The sequence below is a fragment of the Tigriopus californicus genome, chromosome 9 (assembly GCF_007210705.1).
Source record: "Tigriopus californicus strain San Diego chromosome 9, Tcal_SD_v2.1, whole genome shotgun sequence".
Taxonomy (NCBI): domain Eukaryota; kingdom Metazoa; phylum Arthropoda; class Copepoda; order Harpacticoida; family Harpacticidae; genus Tigriopus; species Tigriopus californicus.
Genome location: NC_081448.1, coordinates 10,573,261 through 10,585,402, shown reverse-complemented (window position 1 = coordinate 10,585,402; position 12,142 = coordinate 10,573,261). Strand labels below are relative to the sequence as shown.

Sequence of the window (12,142 nt, the reverse complement as noted above, 5' to 3'; positions counted from 1 at the left end):
TCAATCAGTGTTGAGGATTAGCACCCTCAATGGGGTCCGTTATTGTTTGTCAGGGACTAACACAAACTGACATTCGCCACCATCACCTTTGGCTCCTTCCATCTCCACTTTGGCGATAAACTCAATCACCATTTGTACAATTGCAACACCAACAACAATAACGGCCGGATGAACCCACCGCCGCAACTGTCACGGGTACTTGCATCACATCAAGAAACATTAACAGGTGACAGTGATTTATAATTGACGTCGCTCAAGGAGTCTGTCCAGGAAGAATTGAAAAAATACCAATCCGCCTTGAACGTCAATTTCATAGATGCCATGATAGATCTGGCTTGTACACTTCGGGATAAGAACGCTGAAGAAAGTTTGGCAAGGCTGCCCATGAATCAACAACAGGAAACGACTACCCGCTTCAAGATAGATGGGGAACTTTGACATTTCCATACATACTTGAACAATCCAATGTTACAATAACCACTTTGCACTCCCTCTAATGAAAAAAGGATCTTAGTTGATAGTACTCGTATGTGCCTACTTTGACGATCCATTGATGTGGCAACATCACCTTTCAGCCCTCGAAGCAAATGGGACTTGAGCTAAAAGTGATTGAACTTGCATGTGGGTGTGATTGAAAGAGAAATATAAGTGGAATGCACCATGGCGATGATAAATCACTCATGTTTTGGATCAAAATTGAATTTGTTGAACATCATGATGTTGTGCAAGATGAATAAAGGCGTCATTATTTTGCCTGAGCTCACACAGTTTGAAAGTTCCCGAAACTGTGACGTGAGTTCGTGAGGCCATATATTAGAGCTAAAATATTCTTTGAAAAAAATAATGCCCATTATGGAAGAAAAGCGACTAAAAGCGACTAAAAGCACCCCAAGAGATAGATATTCCATGGATTATGCGGGTAGAGGGCAAAGAGTAATTGTATTCTTACTCCGCTCTTTGAGTCTCAAACTACCCTGTCTCTTTTTCCATACGAGTAGACAACATAATTTAGATTGGCTCTATTCACAATGGATTCCTCCAAGGTGATACATCATCGGCAAATGAGTTCACTCTGACCGAAGTTCCGGCGTTGAGGTCTCCAGAATTAACACACTGTTAACAGACTCGCATCACATAGTAAAGTAACTACTTACTAAGTCGAGCCCGAAATCAAACGTGCTTCTAAAAAGTCGGGAGGTGACGAAAAGTTTTTCTTAATTGCGATTTTGCGGTTTCGTTTACCACGAGCACCTGGACAGGGAATGACTTGATTTCCGGAGTTAGGCGAAACGGAACAATGACGTTATTAACACTTATTCCTCCTATTGAAAACTGTATCTTGGAAATCATTAATCGTTCTAGAGAAGGGGAAGTTTTGCCAAACACATGGACCGTTTGCCACATTCGCGTCAAGTTCAAATCTAATTTTTTTGAGGATGCCAGAGACTAGCTGTCGTTAATGTTTTCAATTCTTACCTAAACAAGGAATCCAGTGTTTGGAGTTGAAATATGAAAGACTAGTCCCTATCATCTTGAACGTATCACATATGAGGTCGCACTCACGAAAACTGTCTGTTGTCTCTAACAACACTTGACCGATTCAGAATCGTCGGTGGTCGTTGTCACACTTGTCACGCACTTCTCAATTAAGAGGCCACCTCCATCCGTGGAATTCTTCAAACTGGAAAAAATACTCTCGAGGAAAGTGCTTCAAGTGGTAGTTGAAGATCAGACAGACCTTGGAGAGCGAATGGGTTCGTGGCCACTCTCGAATTGGAGATCTTCTTCAACAACGACGACGTCGTGTCTGGTTGGATAGTGAATTGTTCTCCAACGAGTACCACGACTGGTCAGGGAAATGAGCACATTTGACCACCACGTCTCTTTGCTTCGGTCACTGGGGCGACTATCGTCCGGTCTTCTCCTTCTTCATCTTCTTCTTTGGAAGGACAAATTATGCATTTACGAGGGGGTTGATCTTGGGGTGTCAGACGCGAACCCGTGTCACCCAATCACTGATTCCAAGGAGGCAAGATCATTCGGGATTTCGGGCCATCTTCAGCCTCTGCCTTTCAGCACTGAGCACCGACCTACGTAGCTAGCCACTTTGAAGATGAGCACTTTTTCGAGAATCCGACGCCGACCGACATGATTATTGCTTTGGCAACGACTTCTCGGGAAGGTCGCGACGAACCAACCTCTTCGCCCTACTAATGCATATGGGAATGCGCCTAGGCACTCCACGGCCACCAACACCAACCATCCTCGAGCAGGGGTCCGATGATGCCGTTCGTATAAAGCACCCGATTTCCACTCATAAAGGCGGGGGGAAGGAGGCGAGGGAGGACGTCGTCAACGTCGCACCTGAGAGGGACGCTATGGTCCCCACTGAAGGCTCACAGGTGGGCACGAAACATGGAGACGATCCTCATTGGCGTTGCATGAAGAAGAAGAAGAGAGAGACGGCAACTTTTTTCGTTGGCCGCATGTCGTCGTGACGTCATTGATTCGAGCAGACCAAACGCGTTTGGGGGTTAGAGCTCCGTCGGTCCATCCTCACGTCTACGAATCCATCATTGTTCCAAGAGATCCCGACGGGTCGACTTCATTCACGACGTCCGGAGTTGCGTGCGGAAATAAATTGAGCACAGACCACTTCTCACATAAAACACATTACAATCGAGAAGAACAATAGGAAAACCAAGTAGCCGTCCGTTGTATGTGGAGGCATTCGAGTCTCATCGTGACCTCCAACAAAATAAAGATTACACTTCAAACAACCAACCCTTTGGGTAAAATGTACGAATGGGGCCTTCTTTTCGACAAATTCGAGGGCATGCTATCAAACTTCTGCTTTATTTAACCCAATCTACCAAGACATCCATTCGATTCGAATTCGCAACATCAATATTGTCCATACCTATTTGACATTTTATCCAAGGGATCCAGTACATCCATCCCACGCATGGACGTTCAAAAAACAGCCACTTTTGGGGATAAAACATGACAACAATGACGCGGCAACGCGCTTAAATCGAAAGGCGGTTTCGAGAAGATGAGACAACCAAGCGTCTCGTTCATTTCAAGCGTCATTCTCCAGGATTCTGTTTGTACGCATTCCCTCCTTGGCCCTACTCCGAAGATTTCCCACCACTCTGTTGGTACCAGGTAACTGAGCCGAGGATTACCGCCTGAAAACCGACGCTTTAGGGACCCTTTGTAAGGCCCGAGGCAATGAACGATACCAAACTGAGGATCGAAGATGGTCAATGAGGAAGGAAAAGATATGACATGACCCAGTGGCAGGTTCGGAAACAAGATGTTATGGCGCGGTCCACGTACCAATAAGAGAGGCCTTGGTCAATAAAAAGCCGGGTCACAAGGCAAGGGATGAGATTGATTTCCAAGCAACCAGACAATTACCTTGAGCGCCCAATGATTCCCTTGCAACTTGTTGTGAACCGGAAACCAAGCTGGCAGATTTTCGACCGGCTACCCATTTACCTTGTCAAGGGGCATCCATGACATTTGAGAAAGGTCAAAATACCGTCGTAAGTTTTCAATCCGTCGTGGACCAGCTTGTCACGTTATTGGAGAAGTCAACTTAAATTTCTTGGTTATCACGAAAAATAGTTTCTTAGGCCAGATTTCAGGGTCAAAATGCGGGAGGCGACTCAGAAAACGATCGTCTACATAATCATTTAGATTTTGGCTTCGTGATTTTTTCCATCCCTTGAACCCAATTTGTTTTCTTCACACAAAATGCCTACCCCAATGCACTCTGTATTCGTGAGGTTTGATCAGGCTTAGATTTAGATGAATCCATCTTTAATGCAGGCTCCCCCATCATTGCACGCAATATCATCTAGCATGACCATTACCTACAGAGATGCCCGTGATCTGTTTCATGCATGCAGGCTTGTCCCAAATTTGAGGAATCGACCGGGATCCCAAAAATGATTTGATGAGCCTGAGTGAACAACTTACGAGCAACTAAAGTGACCTCGAGGCCACCCATGGTAGTTTCGTCTCGCCTTCGTGACGTCATTCCCGGTCGCAAACAAGAGTCACGTTATTACTCCAAGACTCAAAAGTTGGACTTCTGTTTTGGTACGAAAGACGCACAAAATGCCACACTTCAAGATGAGACGGGAACATGCAAACAAGTAGCAACGAAATTACATTAATTCATTCCATTTTTTCGACGATGAAAAGGTAATTCCAAGCTATCTTAAAATAGTGAAATACAGTTCTGTTCCAAAGAGCTCTAGTTAGAACTATTCATCATATGCCCTGGCATTATTTGCTCTTTCATGATCTTATCATGAGAAAAATAGTCCTGAAAAAAAAAAAAATATATCTAAATAAAGCTTTGCTTCCTCAGGAATTAAAGGTGCAAGAAATAAATTTTTGAAACGCTACTGAATTGCTAGCTTGGTTAGTTCAACAAAAACAAGAAAGCCTTTTTGCTAGATTTAGAAAATAAAATGCATAGTAGCAATATCTTTAAAAAATGCGTTTTTTTATTGCAAGTCCCAAATAAAACAAAAACCTCTTTTCATGCTTCATGTCACGGTGTGTCTTCAGAAGAGTCACTAAGAGGGAAAAAGGAGGTTTTGGGCCCAAAAAAAGAGGAGATTTGCACAACACGTTAGAGCTGATTCAATTTGTTCAAAATATAGTAATATGAAGACTTGCAGTTCATTCTTACAATGATATGTTCAACAAAAGCTCATCATATCTCTTTTTTCATAACATTATATGCCTTCACTCAATAAATTGTTCAAATGGTGTATTTTTAGCATCGTTGGGATAGAAATATTTATTTGGGTCATTTTTTAAGCAATTTTAGAAATAAAAAAAGACATGGTGTTCCAAGTTTCTAAATATCCCAGCCATTGATAAACAATGGATTAAGACAATTCATGGGCAACTAGAATTTATTTGGAGTCTTGGACTTCTAAATTGAAGTCCTGAAATACACTACTTTTTGCCATTTGGAGCGGAAAGAAATTTTTGGGCCTTATTTCCAACTTTCCAACGTTTTTGCCATTTTTCCCAATTTTTTTCAGCTTTTGTTACGACATTAATTTTTTGTTTGCCCATTTTCATACTTTTTTTAACATTTTTAACCGTTTGATCATTTTGGTACTTCTTAACCCATTTGTTTTATTTTGGGACTTTTTTTATTTTCTTTGGTACTGCATGATCAGATGAAGTATTAAACCCCCAGCCAGATCATTTAATTGTTAAGGAATTATATCATTTCTAACTTCCTTTTTCTGTTAGGGAAAATCAGCTAAAAATAGAGTTGCAGTTGAGCTAGCCATACTGGCCATCACCAATCAAAGACCAAAATTATCTAGCAAACATAAGTGCCCAAGCAATAGCACTAGACTCTAGAAAGGAATCAATTATATTATTTGTGTACCATAACATCCGTGTCAATTAAGAAGTGTCCTAATGTCATTGTAAAACATTGTAATTGTAAAAGAGAAACTGAATGGATAGCCCAGTAAATGCAGTTGTTTGCCTGTAATTTTGCGTCAGAAAAAATCGCCCTAAGCAGGGCTAAAATTGACCTTGTGCCATGGTCTTTTATTGAATTATCACATCTTTTTCGCTCTGTTCCCAACTTTTTCACATTTTTTCCAACATTTTTTCGCACTTTTTCCCAACTAGAAAAAAAAAAGTTATTTCGAGGTGTCCCATTACAGACTGGGCTAGTTCGCTGAAAATTAAGCGGAAAACAAGTAGATGTTACAGGTTTGGTACGAGCTTTCAATTGCCACTTAATCGGTAACTAGTGTTAATCCACCCATTTGAGGGCAGCGCTTCTACCATCAGCAACCACACCCCAACAACCTTTCAACTTTCGCCCATCATCTGCCCGAAAAACGGATCAGCCTAATTTGCTCGCGATGCAAACTCTCGGTCGATGCTCTGTGCGCTGAAGCCCTTTATTTATCCAAAAAGGAATAATGGAAACAGTGACATCTCATCGCCAGCAGCAAAAAACTAAGTGAACAGTCGCCATCGAATGGTTTTAGAATGGGCGATTCTTCCTCAACGTCGAGCATGGCGTCCCCCTCTGCTTCAGTGGTCACAGAAAACAACAACAGTGATACTGTCACCTCGAATGCATTGGAAAAACACATCCGCACAATTTTGTCCCAAGAAATTAGCCAACTAACGCCGGTACGTCATGCCCACGAGACTGCCCGAAATTGCCGTCAAAAACGGGCGGAACTTCTGCGACAACTGGAGGAGACTGACTTGGCTGAGAGACGGGCCAAAGATCGCGTCGAGGCCGTTATTAAACACGCGAGGCCATGGATATCGCGGTTCAACGAATCGATAACATCTCCTGATCTCCCGGGGTCCCAAGACCAGTTGGGTCTGCCTAATTTCATGTGGGAAGAGCTATTCGCTCTCCCTGAAGCCCAATTAGGTAGCACCATTGAGGCTGGGTTAAATATCCTGGAGATTCAAGTACGCCGGATCCCTTGCGACGGTCAAAGTAGAGCCCACGTGTTGCATTTGTTGATGGTGGTCGTCAAATTTCGAGAAGGATTGGCTCAAGCCATGGTAACCCAAGGATGGCGACAAGAAGATCGTTGCGAGGTACTTCTAACCGAGATGCTGGTTTGGCTGGGTAAATGCAACAATTGGAGCGACATCACACAGGCTGAGGCGAAAGTCTTCAATTTGGTCTTGGATGAGGTTCTCGAACTACCCGCGGTTGTAGTAAAGTTGGTGAAAAGCCTCCTGAGCGAGAAGATTCGATCCTAATAACCATCCAAGTAAGGCAAATATGAATGGATGGAAACCAGGAGGAATGAACTTAAGTTTTAATTACAAGTTTCATCAAACGAGTTTCTTTTTATTTTCGGCCTGAAGATCGGCTTGAAGATCAAGACAATCGGCAGTTATGAATTTGTACCAAAACCAATGAATTGGGGCGGTTGAGAGGTGCCATAGGGAATGGGAGTCAAAAGACCAAAGCAGTGGAGGGAAATCTAATAACTCCAATAAGATCGTACCGTTAAGTAGTAAGACAGAGATGAGGGCATTTTTCACATGTGGTTTTGTGTTCCAATGCCAAATGATCCATGCAATCCAACACAAGGAGTTTGCAGCCCCAACAGCCACGTTCAAGGTCATGTTGTAACCGTAATCAAATTTAACGAAAGCCATTCGGTAGATGTGATTAACGAACATAGCTAGACAAGCGACACAAGCAGCATTGGATGTCCAGTTCCAATTTGGTCCACACAATCGAAGAATGAAGGCCATCAAAGAGTAAGTGACGATCGAAAATGCGCAAAAGTAATCCATTTTCTCCGTCCAATCAAAGTCTCGAGTATGGAACACAGTCGACCAAAGCCACGTGTTCATTGAAACGATCCCATACAAGCACCATACTCGATACATCCTTGTGGAGGAATTGATTTTTCTGCGGAACCTTCGCAATAAGATGGCATGGGGCAGGAAATTCAGAACCGAAAAGAAGGCCGAGGCTGGCTCTTGCACACCGAATATTCGTTTAAAAGGCCATTTCCCATGGAATTGGGGCGTTTTTTCGCCTAGTCGATGGAAGGCTTCAACTGTCTCCCACATGCACGTATATCGACACTCATCCTGGCAGGACCATTGGAGCCAATGTTCGAATAAAGGTTGATTTGAATGAAACACTTCGATTCGATCAGGTGTGGAGCAGTTCAAGGCAAAGCAAGAGCTAAGACAACGCTTCTGGAATCCTGATCCATCACCCCTGGAGGCTGACACCAAATCATATGAAGAATAGACGGCGAGAAAAGTTAGAACTAAAACACACTTGGTCTTTGGATCCATGGTGGCACTTTATTTCTGCACTGCAGCCAGCAAGAGTAATACTAGGTCCATTTAGGGCTTCTCGATCGATCTTAAAGGTCTTGATAGCGGCGAGTTTAGCTACCACCTCGCATTGGTGGAGAGACCAAAATGACTCCATCGCCTCGAACAAAGAGCATCGGAATGTTCCTCTTGGTTGAACGATAGACTTCCTCGTACGTCTCTTCATCGATTTCTACCGTGGTGACGGTTTCCTCCACGTCGCCCAGAATCATGTTCAGATGCTGATCGTAAGCCTGCAAGAATATTACTAGTGTTAGTGATTTGAGCACTCGGCTTCCAAATCATCAATGAAGATAAGGACTAAAGTCCCACCAATCGCAACCTTCTTGTCCAATATGTCAATTTGAGATAACGTTATTCCACAAGTAAACAAAGGCAATAAGTGAAATACTAGACTGAAGTCAAAATGAAGAATACTGCAAATGTGTGCAAATTTGGAAATGTAAAACATCAAAAGGGTACAATTTTCAGACACTCGCAAAAATGAAACATTTCCCTCTCAGGCCGACATTCAAGAATTTCTATAGCCTCCCTCTTATTTCTCTTAAAAATCAACAAATGATAAGGTCTGCTTGCTCCTCGTCTTTGATTATTTACTATAAACTGTCATCTCATTTCTCCTCCCATTTTCAACCATTAATGTCATTCAACCAATTCAGTCTTAATAACGTTCTTGTGAGGTGAACCAACATCTTAGAATGTACGATGCGGGGTGCAATGTCGGAAGAAAAGATTCATCATATGAGAGGGTTTCTCCAAGGAAAAAAAACCAGTTATTAAGAGAAAAACATGTTTTTTAATTGCCATTTCATTGGACTCGAAAAATTCAAGTGCACTGCAGACATCCCGATATATAGCTGTGGGTCCATAACAAGCAAGGACATAAGCTGCGTTGCAATTTCGCGGACAGGAAGCCATACAAAATCCGAGGTTGCAAAAATTAGCTAGCGAGAATCACTTGAAGTTTGAAAGCAAGCAGGAGAGTTTTACTTTCTTATCAGGCGGTGTGAAGCAAATGATGAAACACGGGGGGAGGGGGGTTGGTGCAATATTGGAATAAGATCGCAAGAAGACTTGCGTTCTGAAAATTACGTTGATCTTAACCTTTTGTCTGCCTTCAAAATTGGGATTTGTGTCCACGTGTGAACCCTGGACGTTGCATTAGGTCAATTCAATGCATTCCCTGCCCTTTTATTGTGAAACCCTGATTCGCAACTACCTTAAATGAATGTCTTATTATTGTACCTTAATCGAAATCAAATTTGTTGAGTATTATATCTTGTTTCGAAAGAAATGACCTACTTTTTAAAGAGAAAATAAACACTCGTAAACCTTTTCACATGCATGGATAAAAATACTAGTTACGTAAAAATGTGACCAAATGTTTAGTTCAAGCGGATGCTGATAAAAACCAGCTAACAAAATTATGCATATGTTCAAAAAGCTTGGAATTTTGCGCATGCTCACCTCACTTCTTGGAATGAATGAAACAGGTTTTCAGCTGTTGTTTCACGTGATGACAAACAAAACCTCAGGATCTAGTTTTTCATTTGAATATCTGGTTGGAGCCTAGACTTGTGCATAGATTTCTATACACTGGATGTCTGACGACCGAGCACTCGCTTGGCTGAACAGTAAAATAAACTGGTTTGTGATCACTTCCCAGGGAGACCATCCATTGTTTTGTTTTACCAGCCGAGTGGTCGGTCATTCCTTCCGACTCTCATGGTCTAGAAATCTATGGCTTGTGCACTTATGGCCCCTTAACTCTGGCCAGGATCATATCACAACAAACAGAAGAATGTTTACTGTTTTCTTAGAACCTTCCTGTGGTGTTAAAAGAAGACAAGGCTTCGACATTATCGATAGTTTTACCTCAATCATCAGCCAAGTATGTAATTCTACTCCCCAAGTTCCCAGTCTAGCCTTCAGCGTCCGTTCCATTCTGCTTTCAGAGAAATCTCCAACGCCAGTGTCGCGATTCTGAGATTCACGTAAACATCTGCCACTAACCCTCCTTACAATCCATGAACCTCAACCCTTAAAACACAAACCACATAGACTTTGCGAGCCAAACCTACACAAAAGTTTTACAGTGCTATTATTGCGAAAACAAGCGAACTTCTCAAGAAATTATCCTGACATGACAGTAGGATGGATACCAGTAGGATACAAACACTAGGACTTAAAAAAAGAGGAATATGATCTCACTTACATTCAACCTTCCCTTCAGCTCTCGTTCATTTCTCATTTTGACGTAGATTCTTTCATCCAAACTTAGCCTGATGAGGTCCAAGGGCTCTTCCACTGCGCTCACGGCAGCTCCGGAGTTCTGAAATCGAAGCACCCAAAATTCGTAGGCAAGCAGGAATCCATCTTACCCAAAGAATAGTCAGACAAAGATTGACAGCTCTGATGCTCTCGCGTTCGTCCAAGAAAGAGTCCAACGAATCCAATTCGTTATGAATTTGATAACTTTTATTGACTCATCCAACAAAATCAACGCGATAGCAAAATGCGCTCCAAACTTCTTTTTTAAATGGTCGGATCTCGTAGATCCTCACTGATTGGCGATGACTTGAGCATCGAAACAGAAGGGCATTCAAGTAGAGGCGTACCTCACAAAAGGGACACGAGGGCATCTGGTCAAACCCCAAATAAGGGACCTACTTATTTCAGTCAGGTACGAACAAACCTTGGCACCACAAACTCGAAAAGAAATTGTTTATGAAGCTACCTGAAACCCGGATTGGATTTTGTTCTCTTCAGAAGATACACATTGGCGATAATGCTACTGGTGCTGTGGTTGTACCGGTCGTTGGTGTGGATGGTGGTGGTGATAATGATGGCCCAAATCCAGCTTGGCAGATCAGCCCTTGGAACCAGATGTCATCTTATGTTTCTTGTTTTCAATCTCATAGATGAGCAACCTCCAGAGTTTCACGACAAACACATCCGCCTCTTCATCCAAGACCATTTGAACATCTTCAATCACGGCTTTAGGCGTGGATCCAGCCAGAACTTTGGAACAAATAAAGTCCGTGAGGGCGGGTTCGGGCTCACCAATGTATTCGGCAATCTTTTTGCTGACCCAAGGACGGATCCGCCGCTCCATGAGATGTTGGTCAACTAGGTCCCAATTGATACCGTATTCAAACAGCGAATCTTTGTCCGTCGGGATCTTTTCAATGAGGGTTTTGATGTGCTTTCGCTTGTCCTCACTGCCAGATTTGTGGGTGCTTGAGGACGACTCGTCTTTCCGATTACCGGACAACGATGGAAGCTTCTTCTTCTTGGATGGAGACACGCTCTCGTCGTCATCAGCTTGCGAGAACACTTGACTAACCTCGAGCTTCTTTCGACCACTGACCTGCAACGGTTGTTTAATAGTAGGGGGAACAATGGTAGGGGGATTCGAGTCCGAGGAGGGCTCCATCACGTTATTCCGAGGCGAGTCAGCAGGAGCAGGCACAGCTTGGGCGGAAGGATGTGGGGGCGTGGTTTGGGTGGGGGGTGATACTGGTGGGCGGATCACAGATATCATGGGATGATGCTCGCTCATGTTGCTGGTATTGTCGTGCTCACTGAGGTGGGAAGGAGGTTCATGATGGTATTCGGGTAAAGGTTCACTATCAAAGTCGTCCGGGCTGGCTTCTAAAGAGTTGCCGTTCGGCTCGATCACGGCGATATCGTCGTCATCGTCGTACGCTGTAGATGCCTGGGGAATGATCACGTCGGGCGTGGCAGCAGCTTGAATGGCCGAGGCAATCATCATCCGCCGCTGAAGCTCGGCATTAGGATCTTGAAAGCCCTCTTTCATGATTTGCGCTTTGAGCTCTTCGATTTCTTCCTTCTCGCGGAGGCGGTCTTCTGTGTCTTTTTGAGCTTCACGCTCACGCTCCAATAGTCGTTTCTCCAACTCTCGGTTCTTGTAAAATTTCTCGTCATCTCGGGTGTCTTCGTAGTCCTCGAGGAATTGTCGGAGCTTGCGAGCTTCTTTCTCGATATCAGCCCGCCTTTTGAGTTCCTTTTCGCGAAAACGCGTGTGATCTTTGGCCATTTTCGTTTCCCGCAGCTCCCATTTTCTCAGGCGCTCCTGGTAACTGGCTTCTTTTTCGCGAGCCTTCTTTTCCGCCTTGAGGGCTTCTTNTGAACTCCGCTATAGAATTGGGCAAAAACGAAATTATTCAGCCCTAGAAAATGATAAATTTTATAAGGTGCCAAGCTCCTTTAGGAATTTGTCACC

General features: G+C 43.4%; 3 protein-coding genes across 3 annotated transcripts in view; all 3 read right to left on the bottom strand.

Moving 5' to 3' along the window:
• Nucleotides 1–5,941: 5,941 nt before the first annotated feature.
• On the bottom strand, nucleotides 5,942–7,989 carry LOC131886550 (post-GPI attachment to proteins factor 3-like). Its single transcript, XM_059234919.1, has one exon. It carries the CDS (start codon nucleotides 7,852–7,854, stop codon nucleotides 6,868–6,870), a length of 987 nt encoding a protein of 328 aa, XP_059090902.1. The 5' UTR covers nucleotides 7,855–7,989; the 3' UTR covers nucleotides 5,942–6,867.
• LOC131886728 (U6 snRNA-associated Sm-like protein LSm3) lies at nucleotides 7,950–10,538 on the bottom strand. Its single transcript, XM_059235129.1, has 3 exons — nucleotides 10,515–10,538; nucleotides 10,112–10,228; nucleotides 7,950–8,129 (listed from the first exon to the last, which is right to left on the bottom strand). The coding sequence occupies exons 1-3, from the start codon at nucleotides 10,536–10,538 to the stop codon at nucleotides 7,950–7,952; spliced, it is 321 nt and encodes a 106-aa protein (XP_059091112.1).
• Nucleotides 10,348–12,142, bottom strand: part of LOC131886726 (RNA-binding protein 25-like) — a 3,788-nt gene continuing 1,993 nt past the window's right edge. Inside the window, exon 2 of the mRNA XM_059235127.1 lies at nucleotides 10,348–12,055. Within this exon, the coding sequence (XP_059091110.1) occupies nucleotides 10,766–12,055 (1,290 nt within the window). The 3' untranslated portion in view covers nucleotides 10,348–10,765. The remainder of the gene's footprint in view (nucleotides 12,056–12,142) is intronic.